This window comes from Poeciliopsis prolifica, unplaced genomic scaffold (assembly GCF_027474105.1).
Source record: "Poeciliopsis prolifica strain line A6 unplaced genomic scaffold, Auburn_PproV2 SCAFFOLD026, whole genome shotgun sequence".
Taxonomy (NCBI): domain Eukaryota; kingdom Metazoa; phylum Chordata; class Actinopteri; order Cyprinodontiformes; family Poeciliidae; genus Poeciliopsis; species Poeciliopsis prolifica.
In genome coordinates, this window is record NW_026562401.1 from 5,089,206 (window position 1) to 5,112,944 (window position 23,739).

Genomic DNA, 23,739 nt, shown 5'->3' on the forward strand with positions numbered 1-23,739 from the left:
CAAAATAATGATAATTCATGTACAAAAACAACTGAACATTCAACTCAGACTAAAAACAAGGTCATACAATAGACGAACATTATTTAAAAAAAATATTAACAAAAAGTGAACACTAATACAAAGTGTGATGTCTACGTATTTTAAAAAACTACCCATCGGCTTAACAGGAAATAAAAAGTTGACAGATTTATTTGTTGACATAGTGTACTCATCTTTTTTCTAATTCAACAGCCTTCCTGTTGTCATATTTTTTTATTAGTCGTTAGTCACCAATAACCCTCCGTTATATTTGGTCAAAAATGGCTGATTATCCTTCATCCAGGCTGCAGGTCTTTGCTTGGAAGGAAACACACATGAAAGATGGAGAAAGTTAAGATTTTGGGATGTTTATGATTTCTTCTAGTAGACATACATGCAATACTTTATGTGTGCTTCTCAAACATCACCAGCATTAGTGTGTCATGAATATTCTGTAAAACTGTTTCTCTTTCCTTCATGCCAGGAAGTCTTGTTACCTGCTGGAGATGGTTTCCCTTTTTATACAGAGGGATTTCACCCCCAGTCAGTGTCAGAGGAGTGTGAGCGCTGCTCATTTTCTCAGCTCTACACCCGCTCCTTAACGCCACCCTGCACATGCACAAAGACGCGCAACCTACTCAGATCATACTCTCCTGCAATGGCACAAATAGGAACATGTGAGCATGCAAACACACATTGATGGTTCTCAGCTTCCTGCTGGTTTTAACAGCCCACCAGCGTCCAGTCTCAGCATGTCGTAACACGTTGACTCCTGCCATATCCCTCAAATCCCTTTCAATTAGAGACTCCTGCAATGGTCCTTCATATGGGTGCAAACCCAGTGTGCAAAACTCGCCCACACACACAGACCAACACACACATACTCAGGTCGTCCACATAAACATCCACAAGTGTCCACGTGAAGGAGAGAGCATACTGTATGCTCACACAAATATGCTCACACCCCTTCTTGCATAAACCCAATGCCTCTATCTGCCTATTATGCACATCCATTCTGTTGAATATTTAATGTTCTTTTTACAATGACTGCACCATTACTTAGAGCCTGGGAGCCCCCAGCTTAGCTCTCCGAAACACTGCAAACGAGTGCTGAAGGTTGTCCAGCATTAAACAGGGCCGTCTTTCGGCTGTGGACGGAGCACAGACAGTGAGTGGTTTCGGGAAATTAACAAAATTTAATAAACGTTTGATAAAGCTCCCCTCAGCTGCTAAGAAGTAAAACTTCAGTTTAAAGTGGCTCCCAGTCCTCAAACTTTTGCTCCGAGGCAGAATACTTTCTCTGCCGCACCATATTCAACTAGTTTTTAGACTTTGCAGTGCTATTTTCTTCTTTTTCTTTTTCTGACATATGTGTCTGCTCCTTTCGGGGTATTTGTCTTATAGAGTGCAGCGTTCCCCTCAGTAAGCTTTGTCTGTTTCCTGTCTGTGTTCCCTCACAGTGTTTTGATTGAATGTCTGTTGCTGAGTTGCGGTCGAAGTGCAGTCGAGACACTGTCATTGTTGCCACCCCCTCCTCCTCTCTGCCAACGCTTACATTACACTGACAGGCAGACTGCACAAAAGCTGCCAAACTTTACTCTTCTGGGCTGCCTGAGCAATCACATTTTTATTTTTAGCTTTCTTTTAAATATATACAGTATAAATGTGTGTGCGTGTGATTGTGTACCGAAGGGTTTGTGCTTGTAAATACCTATAGCTTTTATGAACACTTTTCATAATGTTTGCACTTTATTGTGACTCTGATCATTCAGAGACGTGTAAAATCCAGATCTTCTGGGGAGTATGCCTTACTCACTGTTGGTAAAATAAAACACTTTCATTTTCAGGTCAATAATTGAAAGAATAGAGACTTAAAAAATATATTTTTTATAATCATGTGGAAACAAAGGTTTACTTTTACCTTTACAATGTCTGTTAGTATCTCCGTCCTTTTAAACTGGACCCTATTTAATTATTGAACCAGGTTAAATTCAATTAAATGTAGGCTGCAGATTGTTTGGTGATCTTTGAAGATAAAACACATGTGTATTTAAACCTTGCACAGCCACTTTAACTCGCTGTATAAAGCAAACTACTTCTGGAGCTGCTGTCCTTAATATCTAAATTTGCACGATTATTGTGTTTTTTGTCTGTTTACTGTTTCTTTCCACCAATTATGTGTCTAATAATTACTCCATCTAATATAGTTATTTTTTACTTCCAAGTGTTTGAGAAAAAAACATGATAGATTCACAATATGCTGAATAATACCTGAGCAGCATAATGAAATATAACTATACGTTCTGGCTTTATGAAGCTGTGTTCTTTCAGCTTTATTGCTTCTGACAGAGATGTTTATTGTGCTTGTTAGTGTCTGTAGTTTATGGTGATGCTTGTCTTTCAGCTTTTCCTTGTTTATGTTTCTCTCTTTGCATACTAGAAAAGTTGATAATATTCAATTTTATTCATGCACAACAGAACAGGATAAATCTGATAAATATCTTGCCCACATTCTCGCAATGCATTGAAGTACAAGGATCTCAATTGTTAAGAGACAGAATATAGTTACAATGTTAAAGTATGTCATGTCTTAATGACATATATATGCGCCAATTCGATTTTTGATGAAGTTATAAAGAGGCACAGGACTTTTGTTATCACAAGATTTTGTAAGGTTTTAAAGATTTATGATCGCAAAACTGTTCAGATTTTTGGTCATATGTTGTCTAGATGGTTTAAAGGTGCAGTGTCAGGTGCCATTGACTTTTTTCAGTTTTTCATTATGCTATAATGTTATTCTCTCATCAAAAACATACCTGTAGTGCTGCTTTAGTTATTTCACGCATGTGTGAGAGAACCCTTCCTTGCACTAATCTCCTTCAGACTAGCCAGCAGTAATTAGAAAACACCTGGTGAGCTGATTATTTAAACTATTTCTCAGTGCAATGCTGGTAACAACATTGTTTTTATAACAACCGAAGATAACATAGTTACGTTATTGTGCTGTAAATATAGTTTTTCATATGCCTGGGATAATCCTAATAATGCCTCTTTAAGAAGATACTTCAGTAATGCAGACCTACCTTGCTTGTTGCTGTGTACTGCTGCTCAGATGGTTAAAACATGGCTACTACATGTTTTCCTTGCTTACAGGAAATGGCAAATCTTTCTGTTTCCAGTCAGTCGGCCAATATAACTACAGTTGACAAACAACGTGTGGAATGTCTATGAAACAGGAAACAGGGTAGTCTTTTGAAGACCATTCTGAATATTTGTTATTATGATGATTATTATTATTATTACAGAGCATATCAGAAAAATTAAGAAATATAATATATGAACAAATTCAGATGAACAAACTTTACCTCTAAGATTTTATGCTTTTAAACCACAGATGATTCAAGATGGGCCAGATTCTCTAAAAACTGTGAAATTAGTATCTACTTGGAAGCTGCAGCACAGACTCCATCTTCAATCATTCATAAGCCCACAATAGCAGGGCTCTGCCTCTGATTGACTGGACTTTCAGTCAAACGGAAACAAACAACAGAATAGTAGTTAGTCGTTGTTGTTTCCAGTGGCATCTCCTGGCCATGCTGTCCTGGGCAGCTAAGCTGGCTGTTAAAGGCTGGAATAAGCAGGAAATCTGTGCCAGAGAACAATCGAGCAGGTGACAAAACCGAAAAGAAAAAACCCAATTCAGCAAGTCCCATGTGGTTTCAGCAGCAGCTCCAATGAATGTTCACGAGGTTCTCACAAACATCTGGACTGGTATCCGTTTATAATCTACTGCTCACTCACCTTGGCAGATCTGCCAAAACAGCAACAAATAAAAATAACTATAATTACCAACATATACGAATTTATAAATATTTTTACAACATTGACAAAGAATCTAAAAGTCACATTTCTACAGTTAAATCCTCAAGATTAAATATGAAGTACAAACTCCCCTGATTATGAAATGGATTCTTCCAGAACCTTTAAAAGGTTTGTGGGCCCAGTGGCATATTTAAATCTCAACACACTTAGGAAAGAAGAGACAAAAAAAAGTTTTCTCCACGCCAAATATTACCAGACACATAAAACAGTTGAAGATGGAAGATTTTACTATACCTATCCATTCTATTCAATGTTTTTGTTTACAATACAGGTCTCCATAAGCACCAGCTGGGAAGAAGGTGCCACAGCACAAACACAATGAAAAGCTTCAATATAATTTCAATTTATTCAATGAAACACCCAAACAAACCAACAGATATCCATTACATTGCCCATATATATATAAAAAAACTCCCCTGAGTTTATCATGTGTATCCAAGCCCATGCATTGGGCAGAATCATAGTGAAAGCTCATTTAGTGAAGGTAATTCACAAAAACTTTCAAAGCTGAAGGAGGAAATGAATGCTGATAGAAAAGGGCAAGCAGGAAACTAGACAAGCTAACATGAAGTTGGATGACAGGCTGACAACAACAGAGGATCTGACAGAGGACTGACTGAACTGAGAAGAAGATGTACTTGGAAGGTTGTTACCGGCATGCCACACGGGAGAGCCAATAACCAGCAGAGGGAAGGCACGGAGCTGAGGCACTGCGGAAAAATACAGATAAAAAGAGGGAACACTGTTCACAAAAAATAAGCACAATATGAGTAAATACTAAAGTAGTCAGACATTTAAAAACAACCAAATTCACTGAATTACTGAACACCATAAACAGAGACCAATGTGACTCAACCAAACTCAAAATCCTGCAGATCATGACATCCTATTTTAGTCACTCAATTAGCAGTGAAGCATTAATATTCAGCACAACCATCTATATTAGCTACTGATAGTAAATTAGCAGCTTTTTAATTTCTGTTTTTGCCCAAGTCTGTAATTTTAAGATAATAATCATCTCATTTTATGGCAGCAGAAAAGTAATTGAGGCATTTCTGTTTTAAATAAAAGCAGTTATGTCTTCAGTCTTACATTTTTTACAGCTAAGCCATGGTATTTTTACGTATGTTTATCATGCACTCATAATACTGATTGATACTGAGTTGCATCATGTACTGTAATCATTAATTCTCTACATACCCAAGTGTGCATTTAAAAAATGTTATGGAGGAGCTGGTGTTAACTATGTGCCCAATCATTGAAAAATGTTATTTTAAAAAGTAAAACCGCTCATCAAGGAAAGAAAACAAACTGTGTTCTGATGGTTTCAGCTCAAAATCCAAATGGGACGGATACAAAGGATAGTTCGGTCCTTCGAAACAACAGAATAACTGGGCATACAAACTAAACTATACATTCAGAAATTCCCAATTCATCTCACACTCCTGTAACGTCCTAATTTACTCGTTCAGGAACACAGTCACTAAATGATTCAAGTTGATTGATTCTTAACCCGCAGGAGATTTAAACCATCTGATCACAAGGACCTCCACTCCAAAGGAACAGCTAATGTTACCAGGCGTAGGCGCAAAAGGATCGATGACCTTATTCTTCACATGGTTACACTTCCAAAGCCAGTTAATCACAATGTTCCCCTTTGTTTTACCACAACTCCCTGATAAAAATAATAAGCTGCTGACACGAGCAAAGGGCAGGTTCTTTCTATGCTTCTGCAACTTAAATTAGAGGAAAATAGTCTGATTATTTCATCTCACGAAAGCTTTAGCTATCAATCGATAAAATGACATAAGTGGCTTAAATTCAACCAAGTAAGTTCAAAAACAAAACAGAAGATATTCAAAGAATACTACTAATAATCAACCACGTGTTATTGATCACTTAAACAGTGTGAGGAATTTGTGAAAAAGTGAGAATTATTGTTTGCCAATAATTATTGTTTGTCATGAAAAATATCTTCAGAAATGTTGTGTTGTTTATCCAGACAGGGGGACAAACTGCTGATTTTTACCTGCATTGAATGATTTGGAGAATAATTAATTTAAACCATTTTTTTACATTAGTAAACAGAATTTGTTCTGAAAAAATAAAAAACAAATATCAATACCTGGTATCTCCAAGACGTAGTAACACAGAACTTCCAGCTGAATTTTAGTAAAGTAAATAGCGAATGTGTAGTGATTTGGCTCACTACTTTGCTTGGCCTTCATCATTGTATCAATGGGTGCCACTTGCACATTTTTCTATTGCTTACTTCTATCCTCACTTGAGTAGAAGAGCACACTTATCTTCTGCTAAGCGTAGTGTAAGCACAGTAAGAAAATATTGCTTTATATGGCTGTCTAAAAACACTTCAGTTTGAATCAGGATTAAAGCTTGCTACTCAGACAAAATTATAGGTCTATTTTTAGTTTAATTAAGAAATTTGTGGTACTTTGAATTTCTTTGGTTGACTATCTGGAATACTTCAGCTGCTCAGATGTGTTCGGAGGTTTTCCACGTTAAACATAAATTGTTTGAAACAGTTTGAGTTTAGTAAAACCTTCGTTCTATATGTGAATTATATAATCCATACAAGAACAGCTGACAGAAAATGAGAGATATAACCATATGACATGAGTATACTTTTAAAACATCAATTTATGCCCTCAATAAATCCCTCAAGCCAAACATTTGTTTGTTTGTTCAAGGTATATATTTTAGGAAGACTTATTTATCATAATTTACATGATAAATAAGGAGATAAATATTTGAAACTATCTTAAAATATCTTGCATAAAAATGTTGCTATTATTTTAAAGTGATCAAATTATTAGTTTAAATGTGAAGTGTGATTTCTGTAAGACATTTATCACACAAATAATCTTGATGAGGAAAGCAATCTTAGACAAAACATTTCTAAATCTGGAAAACATGTGAATCCAAAAATTGTAGCATGAACTAATTCTGTCAATCTTTCTCAAATCAAAAGTCCTTTTGTTTTAATGACCTCAGCTCCAAGTGAGAAACACACAGCACCCTTCCCTTTGTCAGTACCTGCCTTCAATATGCAGACAGAAAGTCAACAGAGTCAGTGCAGTTTGATTGTTTTTGATGCTTTCTGTTCATCACTGTTAAAAAAAAAAGGATGTGTTGATTTATCACTATTAACAAAGGAAGCACATGATGCAGCCTCCTCTGATGTTTCTGTCTTCTGTTCCCCCAGGTAGGCTGGTGGGAGAACGGCGTGCTGAGACTTAGATACCCAGCTTGGTCCCGCTACGGACCCTTCCTGAAGCCGCCTGATGATGCCCAGCACCTGCGGGTTGTAACACTGGAGGAAAGGCCATTTGTCATTGTAGAGCTTGCAGATCCTGCTTCAGGAACCTGCATCCGGGACTCTGTTCCCTGCAGACGTCCTCTCAATGCCAGGTTTGAAATAAGTTGCCCTTTTTCTGTTCTAAAGCACTGCAATTTATGTTCATATTAAAACCCTACTAAATTTAAAATGCAACCGAACAAGAAAAATTGTGATGGACTCGGCTTAATCCAGTGATACTGTTGAACTGGGGTTACTTTGATCAAAGCTGCAGTCTTTTCACTCCCTAACCATAATCAATAAGAGACTGCTCATGAGAGGATCAGCAGAATGACTCACATTGTGGAATCAGATATGATCACAGAGGAGCTTTATGGTTCATCAGCACCAGGTGGAATGGCATGCTACACTAAGCCATCAAACCTGTCACAAAGGTCCTTACCACAATATTTATTTTCTCTAACCCATTTCTTTTTAGTTATATTTTCTATTTCTGTTCTCTGCCTTTTATCCCCAGTGCGATTCATGAGGGTGTGGCTCCTCTGAAGCAGTGCTGCAAGGGTTTCTGCATTGACATCCTCAAGCGACTCGCAAAGATCGTCGGCTTCACCTACGACCTCTACTTGGTGACCAACGGGAAGCATGGGAAGAAAATTGATGGCGTTTGGAACGGCATGATTGGAGAGGCAGGTCTTTGACTGTGTGTGCATGAGGATGCCTGCTCTTCACAAGACACAGCTCCAGTGTTGTCATAGCTATAATTAATTAATTTATTTATTTTTTGGGGGTATTTCTCAGAAGATGCTGGTCGATTGGTGTTTTTTATTATTATTTTTTATTTGCTGCCATATAAAATCAAGAAACAGCTCAGATGATAAGAATTACTTCAGCCTTGGAGGGATTTGTTTTGAAACGCAGTTTCACAATCAAACAGCAGATTAAGAGGAGCCAGAAAAAAATCTGCTGGATCAGTTTGTTTATAAGATACTCAACCTATTCTTTGTCCAGTATCTTAATAGCACGCAGGTGCAGTCACTGCTGACTCATGTAGAAAGCAAGGACAGAATTTGCACTTGGACAAATTTAATCAAATGCTCAATAAATTATGGAATATGTTAGAATTTGGTCATTTGTGGATTTGGACCAGCAAATCTGAATCTTTCAAAGTCAATCAAGGTGTAAATATCAGTTAATATTTTTATTTGATGGCTGATTTACTAGGGGGGAAACAGCTAAGTAAACCAAATGGCCCAATGTGAATAAATAGTTGTCTTTTTTGCACAGAGTTATTATTCTCTCATCAGCCTGCAGAATATTTGCCAAAATTGTTGAGGATCGTTAAGTTCTTTTTTCAGAAAATGCAAAATGAGCCTTCCTATTCTTTGTGGTCAGCAGGTGGTTTGACCTTGGAACTCCTTCGTTGATACTCTTTCAAAATCTTTTTTCTTAATTTCAGATCAGAAACTCTACCCCGTTAAAAATTTGATTTTAAACCAAGATATCAGAAAATTTATTTCTTATCTGTTCTTGAATTTCTTAAAATTGAGGCATAATGTGCTGTGTTTTGGGCATCCTTAGCCTGCATCGTGTTGTCAGACAGATTCTGCTTGCGTTTTTCTTTAAAAGCCCAACATACTTCATCTGAAGTGCTGAAATTGACTAGCATTTATGTAGTCGCGTGACAAAAATTGCGTAATTTTGTTTGCTGAGAGGCTTCTGGTGTCATATTCTGGAAAAACATGACACCGGACCCGGGTCGAACTATTTCAGCAGAACTCTGTGGGAAGAGTTGTGTGATTGGTCAGATTGTTGCTGTGATAAATACAGAAATGTGTACAGAAATACACTCGGTACAGCAATTTTGATATTTTACTTCAACTCGTCCGCCTTCACAATCTGGTTTTTGTATCTGCAGGAGGAGACATGAATACTTTTTAAGGAAAATTGCCTGACATTGTGAGAAAATGTGCACATTTGTACAATTTGTCACTAAAAACTACAAAGATTGTCAAATGGCATAAAGTTCCTGGATGGATCCTTAATGCTACAAGTTAGACAGTAACCAGGCTTAAGTGTGGTTAATGCAATTTAATTAAATATTACAGTAAAATGTCATCAATCACAAGTAATGTCTAGCTTAACAGAAGAGATTATTTTTTTACACTGGACCAGGTTGGTGAGGATGGCATTTTTCCTTTGATCAAAAATTATATGTTGAAAACTACTTTTTATATTATTATTTTTGTTACTTTTGTAGAGATGAATTGGTTTGACAGACATATCTGTTGGCGGTTAAACGGGTTTTGACTGCACTGTTTGAACGGCATGTATATCTCCAAGAAGAAATTCTGCACATTTTAGTGCACAAATACAATATGACATATGCCCCCAGCTATTTGTGGTTAGTCATTGATATTTTCTTGGTCATATAGGTCATGAACCGCCAACAAAACAAGACACAGACATGCTGGTGGAGAAATGGAGGGAAGAGTCGCAGTGAAAAAGGCATGCACACATATATTTAGTACTGGCTCATCTGCTGAAATCAATACAGTGGCTGTGACTTCATTGAAGCTTCCTGCTGTTTCTGTCTCCCAGAAGGAACTTGCCATACGCCATTAGTCATGCGTTTCTATAACAGTTCCACAGTGCTTTCCTCCTCTTTTCGTTTATAACTTGACCATGGGTCAGAGCAGGCAGTCTGATCTATTTTTGCAAGTAAAAAAAAAAAAAAAAAGAAGAAAAGCCACACGTACTTTGTTTTCTCAAGCTAATTTCTGTCATTTTGATCAGCTCCTCCAAAGCCTGCCATTCTTTGATCAGGTAATCCAGAGACTTGCCAAAGTTGAGTGGAGGGGGCTTTGCGTTACACTTCGCCTCAGTTTTCTGCTGATTTGCTCTGAAGAGAGGATGTGCCATGTCTAATGTAGATTAACATTTCGCTCGTACAATCAGCAGACACAGCGGTTTTCAGGTTTTCCTTGATGGTGGCAGAGAGGAGATGGCCCCCGCTCATTCTGTATGCTAAAGAGATGCACAGGAAACGCGTGTTCAATAATTGTACTGCGCTGAAACACTCACTCTCCTCATGCTTGGCTGTACAAAGGGTCAAGGTGCAGAATCGTCAGGGTCTTACTTGGGGAAAAGGTGGTGGGCTGTGAAAGATCGCTTTGTCTGCTGGGAGCAGTTACATGAGTTTGCCATAATTAGATTTCTTTCTCATCGCTGCTGTTGTCCCTTTCAGGTGGTGTACAAGCGGGCGGACATGGCCATCGGCTCGCTGACTATCAATGAGGAGAGGTCCGAGGTCGTGGATTTTTCTGTACCATTCGTGGAGACAGGGATCAGTGTCATGGTCTCCCGTAGCAATGGCACTGTATCACCATCAGCTTTTTTAGGTGAGAGCTTTAGCGTACGGCATTAGCTGATGAGTGGAATCTAATCTAATTGTAAAGTGTTGAGTTTGCACAAAATGCCTTGATCTTTGGTTGCTGGCCTTCACATCTGGATTATTTCTTTTTTTAGCTCCTCATGTCTTCTTAATGTCTTCTTTCACTCTGTCAGCACACTTGAGACCCCAGTGGGAGATCAGTGTTTCTGTTTTCTTGAGTGTTACTGTCTTACTTACTGAATTGAGCAGATCTTAAAAACAGGAAACAGTGTTTATCTACTGAGTGCTATGTTTTCTCCAGTGCTTTTGTTAAGGGAGATTACTGTACATGCAGGTTTTATTACAGTTCCATGTGTTCTCTATTGAATGAATGAACTTGTTTCTTTTTTGTTTCTCCTCACAGAGCCTTATAGTCCAGCGGTGTGGGTGATGATGTTCGTCATGTGCCTCACTGTTGTAGCTGTGACCGTCTTTATTTTTGAATTCTTCAGCCCTGTGGGCTACAACCGCAGTCTGCAAACAGGAAAGAGTGAGTGATAAGTCTTACCTGAATGGATTCAACAAAATATATGAGGATGGATGGATGGATGGATGGACGGACGGACGGACGGACGGACGGACGGACGGACAGAGATAAACTTTGATTACTTTCAAGGAAAAGTGTTTTTCCTCAAGTCCAAAAGTCACTTTCATAATTTATTGATAGTCATATCGTGTGCATTCCCCCAATCCTTCATGTTGAGTTTTGCACATTATACATACAGGATATTGAACTGCATCCAAGTATTCTCAATATTAAAGCAGCCATTTATAATTCAGCAGTGTAGTTTGAATCCTGTGATAGTCGGTGTGCCTGATGCCTTGGTTCAATACCCCCTAGATTTGCCTCCCTTACTCCATGATTGCAGTGCTCTGCATAATTTTACCTCTCTGTCATCCTCCACCATATTTTCCCCGTACCACCCCTCGATCACTCGCTTCCCTTCTTGTCCTTTTTACCACAGCAACTTACATTAGAGCTGGGTATTTCGTTTAATAAATCTTTCCAAAGATTTGGTGCAATAATTTATCTTTCCTGAAAAATTATTGCACCAGAATGAAAAGCAACTACTAATAATGTGTAGTTAATGCAGTATGGCGTATGGTTAAGAAACAAACAGTTTTTTTATGTTTGTTTATGTTTTTATTGTCTTTAACTGTTTTACAGAATTGTGATTAAAATGCTTTCTACACAGTAATGAAAAAAGTCTGGAAAATGAATAAGTATTAGTCTCTTCCTAGCTGTCTAAACGTTTTGCCCTTCTCTTTATTCTTTCCTCATTCCTTGTACACCTCCTCTACTTTCCTATCCTTCCATTTTTAAGTTAAGTGTTAAAAACATTTTAATTACAGTTCCCTTCTCTCTGGGCTAAAAGTGACACAGAGGCAAGTTTCTGTTTGTCTCTTCTCAGCATGGGAGAGAGAGAGCGTATTATTGTGTGTTCATATTCAAAAGACAAAAAATGGCAAAACTAAATCTCCCCCAGCTTAAAGCAATTGCAGCCAAACACACAAGGCTAATAAGGGAGTAAAAATATCTTCAAAGTTCATTATCATACCGCTCTCCTTATTTTTCAGCATGGGATGAAGTTATTGGAATAAAATACAAATTTACTTTACCCTTTTTTTATATATCTTTTCCAGTAGTCAGTAAATGTGAATGGCTGTGCATCTACCAGATATTATGTCTTGTATTTAAAGTTGCTTTGACTTTCTCAAACATTCTTATTTCTGAGCTTTCTAACCATATTTTTTCTCTACTCATTCTGATCAGAGGCAGGAGGGTCCACTTTCACCATCGGAAAATCTGTCTGGCTTTTATGGGCCATTGTCTTCAACAATTCTGTGCCGGTGGAGAACCCGAGAGGAACCACGAGCAAGATCATGGTGCTGATCTGGGCCTTCTTTGCTGTCATCTTTCTGGCCTCTTACACTGCTAACCTGGCTGCCTTCATGATCCAGGAAGAGTACATTGACACAGTTTCAGGCCTCTCGGACAAGAAGGTACCTCACCACTTGAATACTGATTAGGTTTAAAAAAGCAGAAGGAGAATTAATGTCTTCAAGTGAGCCAAATCCTATGCATTTGAATGTTAAATTGATTAAAGCATGGGAATTAAGAAATGAATAGAACCTCATGTAACATAACTCAATTACCACTTTTCCTGGACACACAAAGGATGGTCTTAAATGTTACTGTAAGTCCACAGACTTCTCTCTTTTCATTTTAAGAGGGTAAGTGGTGTAAGTAAGTCTGGAGAGTGGACAGAAATAGGTCAGACAGATTGGTGCACAGCCTGGTGTGTCTCATGCCCCTTCTTTTTCCTCCCTCACCCTCTTTTCCTCTCATAGTTTCAGCATCCAGAGGAGCAGTACCCACCTCTCAAGTTCGGCACGGTGCCCAATGGGAGCACAGAAAAAAACATTCGCTCCAACTATCCAGACATGCACCAGTACATGGGCAAATACAACCAGAGAGGAGTGGAGGACGCCATCCTGAACCTAAAGACTGGGTCTGTTTGCCAATTTTCACACCACATACTCACCTTTAATTTTCCAACCATTGAATTTTAAATTACCCATGCTGTGCAACTTGTTTTGTTTGTCAGTTTATGATCTCTATAAATTGATTTGCACTTTAGACATAGAAGTAAAATCTGAGCAACATGAAAGATGGTGGAGATTAGACCAAAAGACTGCATCTGCATTGTGCATCAGGACATTTTCAGACAGAAACTTGTTTCATTCATTTATTTTGAATTTCAGTCCCAGCCAAGTTATCTGATCCACTATTATTTCCTTTCTTTATGGCTTCTTTCTTTGGAAAAATACAGAAAAAAAGATAAAGGTCTTTGTTACATTATTTGTTTCTCCCATTTTTTAAAAGAAGTAAATCTAATAGTGAGTGGGAAGGGGACCATGTGTGGGTCTGTGAAATCGACATCCCAAGGTGTTGAGAAAGAATGGGCCAACAATGGCAAAAAGCAAAGACGATCAGTCCTCATCACAGATGCAATTATATGAACTTGGATGTGACAGGTTTTACATATTCAGTCCATTTACTCCAAATTGAATAAAATGTATTTATTTGCACCTGGAGTGAATAAGACAGTTTTTCCATTATGAATATATCATGTTCTGAGTCAATAAAAGATGAGCTATGCCAATCCAGCCATCACTGCTCAAATTTTAATGATAATTTATTTTCTTTTTCTTTTTTTATCTGGGAGCCCCCCTTGCTTTTTCTGTAAATCAAATCAAGTTTATTTGTAGAGCACATTTTAGCAACAAATCAGTTCACTCCACTTAACATGATAAATGCATAATACAGCCACCCATTATCAGACAAGCAATATAAATCACAGTTGGTCAAATGCTATTATCAAAATTATCAAAAATAACTATCATCAAATACATCAATGTTATTATTAATGAAAGACAACTCTTGACAAGTGGGATTTTAAACAAACTTGGTGTTTTGGCATTTTTGCAGTTTTCTGGAAGTTTATTCCAGATTATAAAACTGAATGCTGCTTCTCCATGTTTGGTCATGTTGTGGGGATGCAGAGTAGAGTTGAACCAGTAGACTTGATTGGCCTGGAAGATTGATACAATGCAAAAGATCTTTTATATATTTCGTTTCTGATAAGAAACGCATTTTTCTAGTGTTAGTGAGACGTGAGCAGCAGCGTTCTGGATAAGGTGCAGCTTCCTAACTTACTTTTTAGGTAGACCTGTGAAGATAAAGACATGGATGAGTTTCTCAAGATCTTTTTGGAATATTATTTCTAAAATTTTCCACGAAAATGTTCTTCAGATGATAAAAGACGGACTTTGTAATTGTCTTTGAGGGTCCAAGTCAAGGATCGTACACCCAGATTTTGGGCTGACTGATTGCTGACTTTTTCCTCTGCTGGTCCAAAAATTATTGGTTCAGTTTTGTTTCCTGTTCAGCTGAAGACCATTATGGCACATCCATTCATTGATTTGTTTTAGATGTTTGCTTATGAACACCGAAAACTTCAGTGGGTTCATAGTCACTTTGTGTAGTTGTACTGTATAGCTGTGTATCATCTGCATAGCTATGGTAACTAATCATATTTCTTGTCATAGAAACACAATTTCTATGACAAGAAGTGGGAAACTATATCAATTAATCAATAATTGATTTATCAAATAATATTTAACCTCAGTGTATCTGCATGGAAATCAGAACTAAACATAAATATGCAGTTGGCATGCAGGCATTATGAAAATTGTCTAGTGACACAGCAAGACTAGTGGGCAGAGGCTGTGCTAAACATTGATAGAATTACATTATAATTTACTAAGCATCTAAGCTAACACTTATATCTCACCACTGCATTTAGTGTTTTGTTTTAATGTCCTTCAACATGATGACATTGGAAATAAAGGACAGTGCTCAACGACGGCATCAAACATTGAGACAGAAAAGATTATGGAACAGGCTACATAAAGTCAATGGGCAATGATCTTGAATGATAATTTCTGTGATCCTTTTTGAACAGATCCTGTTCAAACATTTTTGATATAACTATCCAAAGATGGAGTCCAGTCATCTGTGCTGTCTCAGCGCACTTTAGCTAATGTGTGTTAAATGTGCTATTTGAAGCATGTTAATTGATTAGACACACCATGGTGCTCACAGTATGCATTCCTCTTTACAATCCCGAATTGCCTATCCATGCAATTAACAGTGTAGAATATACAATTAGATTACCAGATAAACCAGCCTCCCACTGATTATTTGGACATGTTGAAAACTGCTGTCACATGAACGCTCCAGCCTTCATATCATGTATATGAGGCAGAAACAACTCAGATACAACTTAGATGATGCAGCAATGACCCAATAAAACTTATAGATACTTCACTCTACTGCAGAGCGTTAAAGTAAAACTTAAACAGCCACTAGCTGTCACCAGTGGCTGTTACTCATACTACAATTGTTCAGTTATGCAACATAATGCAACATTGATCTGCTGTAATTTCCTAATGAGGGCATCAAAAGCCTTACGCAAATGAACATCACAGGTGTTAATGCCCCACTGAATCACATTCATTTTCTTATATTTAGAAGCACATCAGAGATTTTTTTTTTAATTTTTAAATGCATCATGGCAAGCCAGGAGATGTTTCCATTCTTACATGGATAGAAAATCTGTTATAAGATGGTCACTCATATGCAGTTCACTCTGGTTGTTGTTGGTAAAACTATTTTACTTGGCTTGACAGCCACTTTTAAAACTAAGAAGTAAAACACTATCTCAAACCATTAACATATTAATATTGTTCATAATGGTGTTTTTGTGAAGAAATATGTGTGAACAGTTTGCATTTGTTTAGCTAAATGTTATATCAAAACAACACTTTTCCCTGCACTTCATAAAACTGTTCTGAAGCACAAAGTTTATTCAAACCCTGTCATTAAACTAATACACCTATATTTTTAGACATTCAGAATTGAGCATTTATGCAACAGAGATTTTCACTCATTTTTAATATTTCTACATTAAGGAAACTGTACAAGTGAAGATAGAAAATGCAAATTTACCCCAAAGTAATACTAAGAAACAAATCTGTCATTTGTGCTACAATCTATAATTTGAAGTTGTTTGTAGCTGATATTTTTGGTTAATCTTTCTGTGATTTATGGTGCAGATTGTAGTGATCACAGCAACCAGATGGTGCAGATATAGCCTGCTTTTCTTCCTTGCTTTTTTCATCTTTTATGTTGTCCCATTCACACGAACAGACTATCATCGAGAAAGGCATTCTTTTCAACTCCAACTAACATTTCACATCTTTTGTCACACATCATGCTTTGCTGCACAAATTCTCCCACCTTTGTTCTTTCCCTCTCCACCTTCACCGCTATCTCTCCACACATACAGTGTGAGCAACGTTTCCCTTCTCCAGTTTCCCTGCAGATTTTTCATCACTCGTCATGTGTTGGTTAATCCCAATTTACTTGATCCTAAGCCTCTGTCGTGATCCACACTGCTTTGACACCGCAATTATAACTCAGCGTTAACATGTACTGAATGTATGAAACTCAAGCTTTTCTCCTGGAGGATTTTTTTTTCTGCTGCCTAATGCTTGAGTTTTCTTTTTTTCTTTTTGCTCTTTCGCTGCCCTTTTTGTGCTATAGTTCGTTTCTCCATCTCTTATTTTGATCCATTCTTTCCCCTCCTTGTGTGCTTTCTCTGTGTGTCTGTATTTAAACTTTATAATCCTCATCACTCTCTGCCTCTATCCCATGTCTTTTCCACCCTGAAGTGTGTAAATCTGTCCCCCCTTTCTCTGTCGCTCCCTGTCACTGCACCCTTCATTTCGTAAATCTCCTCAGCCCCCTTTGCCGTCTTCCTCTTGCTCACAGATTCTCACCTGATTTCTCCCTCATTTTATTCTCCTTGTGTTTTCACTCTTGCTGCCAAACCTGCTTTACTATTTCACTCTTTCTGCCTTTCCGTGTTGTTATTTAACGTTTTATGCCCCCTCTATCATTCCTCTTTCCTTGTCTGCTATATATTTTTGCACCCCAGCTGTCTTCCAAGGCACATTGCAGAGATATACCTCCCATCAGTCTCTCCATCCTAGTTCCACCTCTCTTACATTAAATGATGAATGAATTTTGCCTTTACTCTTTCACAGGAAGCTGGATGCTTTTATTTATGATGCTGCAGTATTAAACTATATGGCCAGGAAGGACGAAGGCTGTAAGGTAACGACTGAGGCACAGATACACATTCTTCTGTTTTTATTTCTTTTTGCTTGCCATTATGTGTTTTTCAGTATTTGAATGTTGTCCTTTCTCCAAGGTGATGACCATAGGCTCGGGGAAGGTTTTTGCCACCACAGGCTACGGTATCGCCCTGCACAAAAACTCACGTTGGAAACGTCCTCTTGACTTGGCCCTGCTGCAGCTAGTGGGAGATGGTAAGACCTATAAGGGAAGGTTTTAATGAAAATAATGAGCACCATGACCGGCTTATAGGGAAGGTTATGGCTAAGACAATAAGGTTGAGAAAGGAGTGACAGCCAAGCATGAGGGTAGGGGGTGAACAGAGGACACAGGGGGTAGATGAATGAGAAGATGTCAGGGGGAAAATATGGGGCATGTGACAGCGGAAAGGTGTTTTGATTGTGACAGAGGGCATAATGATGTGTAGGGAAGGGCTGATGAGACTTTTAAAAAGGTTTGTGAGCCTCTTTATTGGGTTGAAGACAGGATGATAAATAAATGGGGGCGAGGAATATTATTTGCTTGGTGGTAAATGTTCTCCTCATCTATCCATTCCTGTGTAGTTGTCTTGCTCTTTTGTGCTTTCCCTTTTCCTCTTCTTGCTATTGCAAAAGAAAAAATGGATTTACTTGAGTGAGTCACAGCTGTAAAAAGTCGCTTCTTGTTTGTTGACAGATTTTCAGAAATACAGATTATTTAAGACTGACAGACAGGCTGAGGGGAAAAAAGAAACACCTGAAATACCCTGATTTGATGGAGCAGCAAACCAATGAAGCATATAGACAAAATACTGTATTAATAATTTATTGATAGCTGTAGTACCTTGCAAAAGTTTTCATACTCCTTGAGTATGTTTGGGTTTTATGCGATATACCAACACCAAGCAGCTTTTCACACCAACAAATTCTTTATTCCTCATTCCTTTTTGCACAATGGTTTAGTCTGCCAGATTGTATAGAGAGCATCGGAGAACATCAATTTTCGATTCTTTCCAGGCTCTCCCTTTGAGTCAGGTCACCCTATTAGATCAATATACATTGATTTAAAGCACTTCAATGCAGCTCTGGCTGTATGTTTAAGATAATGTTCCTGTTAGAAGGTGGACCTCCATATGTCTTCCTGTCAATTCTGAAAAATTTCTCTCTTCCTCCTGATAATGCAAACTTACAGCATGATCTGGCCACCACTGTGATCAACCATGAGGATGGTCTGTTCAGGATGATGTGCATTCTCATCTCTTCCAGTTACCATGAGGTTCTTGGATAGCTTTGAAGTTATTTCCATCTTCAGATAATAGATTGCTTTATAACCTAACCCTCTTTAAAACTTCTCCATATTTTCTTCCCTGACACATTAGTGCACAGAGCCACTTCTGGGGGCTTGTGAATCTGTTTGTTCACTCATGTTCACAGCCTATCAGGAATTATACTGACACAGAACTTAAATCTATTTTCTAATTAGGTGACTTCACCTAATTAGAAACACAGGGGAAAAAAGAAAGTAATGCATTTCTTTGCGTGGTCTAAAACACATAAAATCTACAGATGGTGGAAGTTACTATGTGAAAAAAATGTGACAAAGTTCAAAGCATGTGAATTTTTATGCAAGTCCCTGTATGAGACTATCACAATATGCTGTTGAATTGTATCTACAAGTGGGACACTCATGTTTGACAGAGGGAATCTGTTTTTAGCAACGGTTGTCAGTACACTAATGCTTGATTATGATATAACACAGTCTGCCACACACATTTATTGTCTCCATTGGATGGGGCTTGTTTGGCTTCTACTCATGCTTTAAATCTGCTTTGCTTATGGCATGGCGGACAAAGCCCTTTAGCTGTTTCTGGCATGCCGACGCTTGAGCTGCTTACCCTCTGATAATGCCAATTTGGTGCCAAGATCTATTAAAATAAGACTGGCATCTGGAGCTGAATTGCTCGACCTGGAAATGCGGGCCTGTGTGTGTGCAAGGCAAGGAAAAACAGAGAGCCCACTAGCCCTGACATATGCTGCTTCTTCTCATTCCTTCGGTTTTGTGTTGAAAAAGTCCTGGACATCAGCTGTGTACATGAGTGGATCTAGTTTTTGCAAGGCATTGCCGGAGTAGATTATTAAAGAAGAATTTTAGTTTCTTTGGATGTGGAAAGATTGGAGGAAGGAGCTCACATTCATCATGCCCTTGAAGGCTGCATCTTTTTAACGACATCTGAAGATCTCAGAAGTTGCACCTTTCACCAGACCGAGTTGTGTCACGCAGTTACATCATTATAGCTCCATGCCTTGTGGAGCTGTATCATTTTACCAGTGAATTAAAGGATGTATGAGGACTTTTAAACCCTATAAATCTATTGTTCTTCTTGTTGCTGTCTCTAGTGATTTACACCACTGCTTTAAGAGATGGCGCACTAATCTTACTACATCTTTGCTGTTTTCCTACTTTAAAAGAAAAATAGCTGAATAGTAAGAATCACTCCCCCCTACATTTTATCAAATCCACTCTTTTTTTGCATCCTATCATGACTTTGATTTCTTGCATATATTATTTAGTGAGTAGATATTAAAATGCGAGAAGATGATGTTTCAGCTCTTGGCCAGCAGGATTTATTTTTTAATTTTTTTTCAGAAATCTTGCGATGAATGCAGAGAGGTTTGTCATGGTGAGATAAAAGCGCAGCATTGTACAGGTCATGGTTTACTGCTCAGCAACTGCGAGGCTCAGTGTCTCTGGATGTGTGTGGCATCCAGCCACATCTGGCATACCGCAAAATGCAAACATGCTCGCTGGTGCTTGCACATTTACATATGCAAGCATGCCCACACACAGCCGCTGATACAGTGTCCTTTATTGAACTTCTTTGTGGTAAACGGCAGGCTTTGCATTTCCAATGTTGCCAGCCCTACCTGAGCTTGCCTGCCAGAAACAACATAGGTGGAAAGAGAATGTGATACACCTGTCAGATTTGGCAAGCTTAAGTTGGCTGTGACTGAGAGGTAGGAACAATTGCCATCTCAAAGGTTAAGGTGGTAGGGGTTGGAGGTAAGACCGTAAGAATCAATGGACAGATCTTGCATGAAAAAGGACAGGGTATTATGCTCATCATGCTCACATGGGAACACCAACTCATCAATCGGCAGCAAATAGGGTGCTCAAATATGCTCTTTCTCTCGCTGCCCTGGGCAATGACCACATGGCCCACACAAAAAATGCTGCTGGTGAGAAAAGTCTGAGATTTAAAAGATGAACAACCAGAAATAAACAACACCCGATGCAAGAAAGGAAACAGGTGGCTCAAGAAAATCACTCAGATTTTCTCAGTTGAGCACAGAAATATGATATAATCTGCACCCTTCAGTCAGATCCCTGTTGTTTTCACATTAGTGCACAGAGCCACTTCTGGGGGCCTGTGTGTTATTGCAGTTGTAAAATCTTACACTTAAAAAATGCTGTTAAAGAGCGTGTTCTGTCAGAAAAAGTAAGCCTTAAGGAGAAATGACACGGGAGGTAATTTTTTTTTTCTTCAAAATCTCAATGAACTGCAGCAAAAGCCAGTGTAACAAAAGATGAGGAGGAACTGGGTGATTTGATTATATTATACGTATAATTCATTTTTTCAGCTATATGCCATCCAGATATACTTAGTATGAAACAATGAATAAACGTCTGAGAACGCACCCAATGTCTACTGTTAGAGTCAAACAAGATTTACGATGCCTCGAGTCTGTTTCTCTTTAGATCGAATCAGAAAAAGTTGGAAATACCAGAAATTCAGGAATAAAATAGGCGCTCTGTCAGAAAACCTAAAAAGTGTCATCATCCTGTCTCTCAAAATAACACTGACCCAAAACATGCAGTAAAATCAATACATAAATGATTTACCAGATACAAAATCAATTTTCTTTGATTTCAGTCCAGAGACCTGAATCCTATACAAAACTAAGGTGGGTCAGTGCGGAAGTGAATAGGAAGTGTCAACAATCCTTTTCTCTTTGACTTTGAGGATAAAGATTATGAAGCCACCAATAGTTAAATCTAGAGGTACAGCACAAAAAGAAAAAAAGATAAAAAAACATTAGGTGTCCATTTTCACTGCATTTTTGTGAATATTTCTAAAGTCCTGGCTATTAGTAATAAAAAATAAATGTGCATGCCCCCCTGAAGTTACAATACCGAGAAGAAAAGACCAATTTGAAATTCTGATATGACTTCAGTGCATTCAAAGCTCAGTAAACCTGCATTAATAAACAGTTTATTTTCACTTTTTGTGAATCATTTAAACTTGTACCGCTAACAGCAAGCAGCTTGGTCAGCACTGCAAGAGTTTGCAAAATGTATTGTTTTCCTACTGGTTTAAGATGAGTTTCATGTTAGTCCCAGTTTTAATTTCCACTTCTGATCACAGCCTGAGAACCCATAGGCACTTCTCAGTTTACTATCCTCTGCTTTCAATTCTCCTGAGAGATTTCCAAAATATTCTCTACTCCTCCTCCCTTTTAAGTAGTGTCATGAAGGAAAGATTAATGTGCTGACCTTACTTATTATTTTTGCTGCTTCTGCCTTTTAGTTGATATCAAAATTTCCCCGGAGTCCTCTTGAAGGCAACCCAGGTACCACTAGTGGTCTTTGTACCACAGAACTGAATAATATCTTAATTAATTAAATAGTTTTTTTTTTAGAAATGGGGTTTGTATAAAGATATAGCTGCAGGGTTATCGATATTTGAATTAACATTAATTTTGTTAAAACAAACTAAAGGAATTCTTTCACTCAAGATTAATTTTAAGCAATAACAGAATAATTTATTCGAAGGTTTTTCAAACATCCTTTCCAAGGTGCTATCGAACATGGCTGGCAGTGAGTTTGTATTTGTTTGGTTGTGCCAGAGACATGAAGCTGTTACCTGCGTCTGCCAGTGGGCTGCAGCAGCACTATATCCATCTGTTGCTGTAGCTGGAGGCCACGGCTGATTGGCTAATGATGTTCTACAGAAGACATATTAGCCAGATCACACAGATGACTGAATCGGCTTCAACTAAGCCTTGCAAGCAGAGCTAATGATGGCTGAAATATAAAGCCAAGACCTTTTTTTACGGCGCAGTGTAGTGTTGCGAGTAAATCCATGACCTGTCAGCTTTTAATGCCCACTATTGCCAGTAAAACGTAATATATTTCAGAAAAAGCAACATGCAGTAAAAGCAACCTTCAGGCCTTATTTTTGCAGTGCAGCTTATGCTGGCATAATATTATACCATAAAGCTCTCATAGCCAGTTCTGTGCCTCTTTGATTCAAATGTGAATCATATGCAGCATCCTATGGCTGTCTGTCACTATGGTTACACCAGCAACCCGTGCAGCCAATCACAGTACTTACAGGGAAACCCAGGATTGTTTTGCCAGTTAAATCAAAATGAAAAAACAAGAAGAAAAAAAAAAAGAAAACTGAGTTGTGGTTAAAGAGGCTGTGCTTGGTTCCTTGTAGCGCAAAAGATGGGAATCTTGATTCCTCTCATAGGCCACCACCTGGATGGTGGTTCTGTCCACCCTTCCAGGACATTTCTGTTCTTCTGTGCCTGTTTTTCTTTCCTTTCTCAGACAATTTTCTCTCTAATTCCCATTTTTTCCTTTCCTTTTCTCTCCACTCATACTTTCCATGCCGAGTAGTGCAACATTCTTTGTCACGATGACACAAATTCAGACTCTCATCCTCCATCTATGTTCTGCTTCTTTCAGCAACGTCTAACTCTCTCTGTCTGTCTCATTTCCCCTGACGCCTCCGTGGACGGAGAAAGAATGCCGCTCGCTCTCTGTTTTTACAGGGCATTCTTCCCAACTCTCTCATTACCCCTCACCATCTTGTCCACGCTTGTTCCGCCTATCCAAGCATCACTGTGGCTCCTGGTCTTCCTTTCTGCTTCTCTCTTCATTTACTCTGTTACAATGTTGAGATTAGGTTGTCGATGCCATTTTAGTTCTTGGTCCCACTTCATTGTTTTAGACTCTCCATCCCTCTTTTTCTAAGTCATCGTTGTCTTTGTTATACCAAACAAACTGCTTTATTTTACTGGCCTATGACCATGAACAGTCACCTTGAATAAACAACACCCAACAAGCAGGGCCCCATTCTGCATTGCTTTTTGTTTTTCTTTAAATTCTGTTGATATTCTTCTTTTGCCACCGTTTTTCATTTTATACGATTCAACATCTTAGAATCTAAACAAATTTCTTCACCCAAAGGTGTCCGGTGATAAATGTAGGAAAAATAAATAAAATAAGGAAACTTTCATCAATTAATCTGTATTCCACCCACTTATTCATTCAGCATTTCTA

General features: G+C 38.3%; 1 protein-coding gene across 1 annotated transcript in view; it reads left to right on the forward strand.

The window, feature by feature from the left end:
* LOC129371520 (glutamate receptor ionotropic, NMDA 2D) overlaps nucleotides 1-23,739 on the forward strand; it is an 86,064-nt gene that overhangs the window by 45,585 nt on the left and 16,740 nt on the right. The window contains exons 7-14 of the mRNA XM_055048123.1: nucleotides 7,124-7,329; nucleotides 7,734-7,902; nucleotides 10,461-10,614; nucleotides 11,011-11,136; nucleotides 12,421-12,650; nucleotides 12,999-13,159; nucleotides 17,322-17,391; nucleotides 17,489-17,606. Coding sequence (XP_054904098.1) covers nucleotides 7,124-7,329; nucleotides 7,734-7,902; nucleotides 10,461-10,614; nucleotides 11,011-11,136; nucleotides 12,421-12,650; nucleotides 12,999-13,159; nucleotides 17,322-17,391; nucleotides 17,489-17,606 — 1,234 coding nt within the window. The remainder of the gene's footprint in view (nucleotides 1-7,123; nucleotides 7,330-7,733; nucleotides 7,903-10,460; nucleotides 10,615-11,010; nucleotides 11,137-12,420; nucleotides 12,651-12,998; nucleotides 13,160-17,321; nucleotides 17,392-17,488; nucleotides 17,607-23,739) is intronic.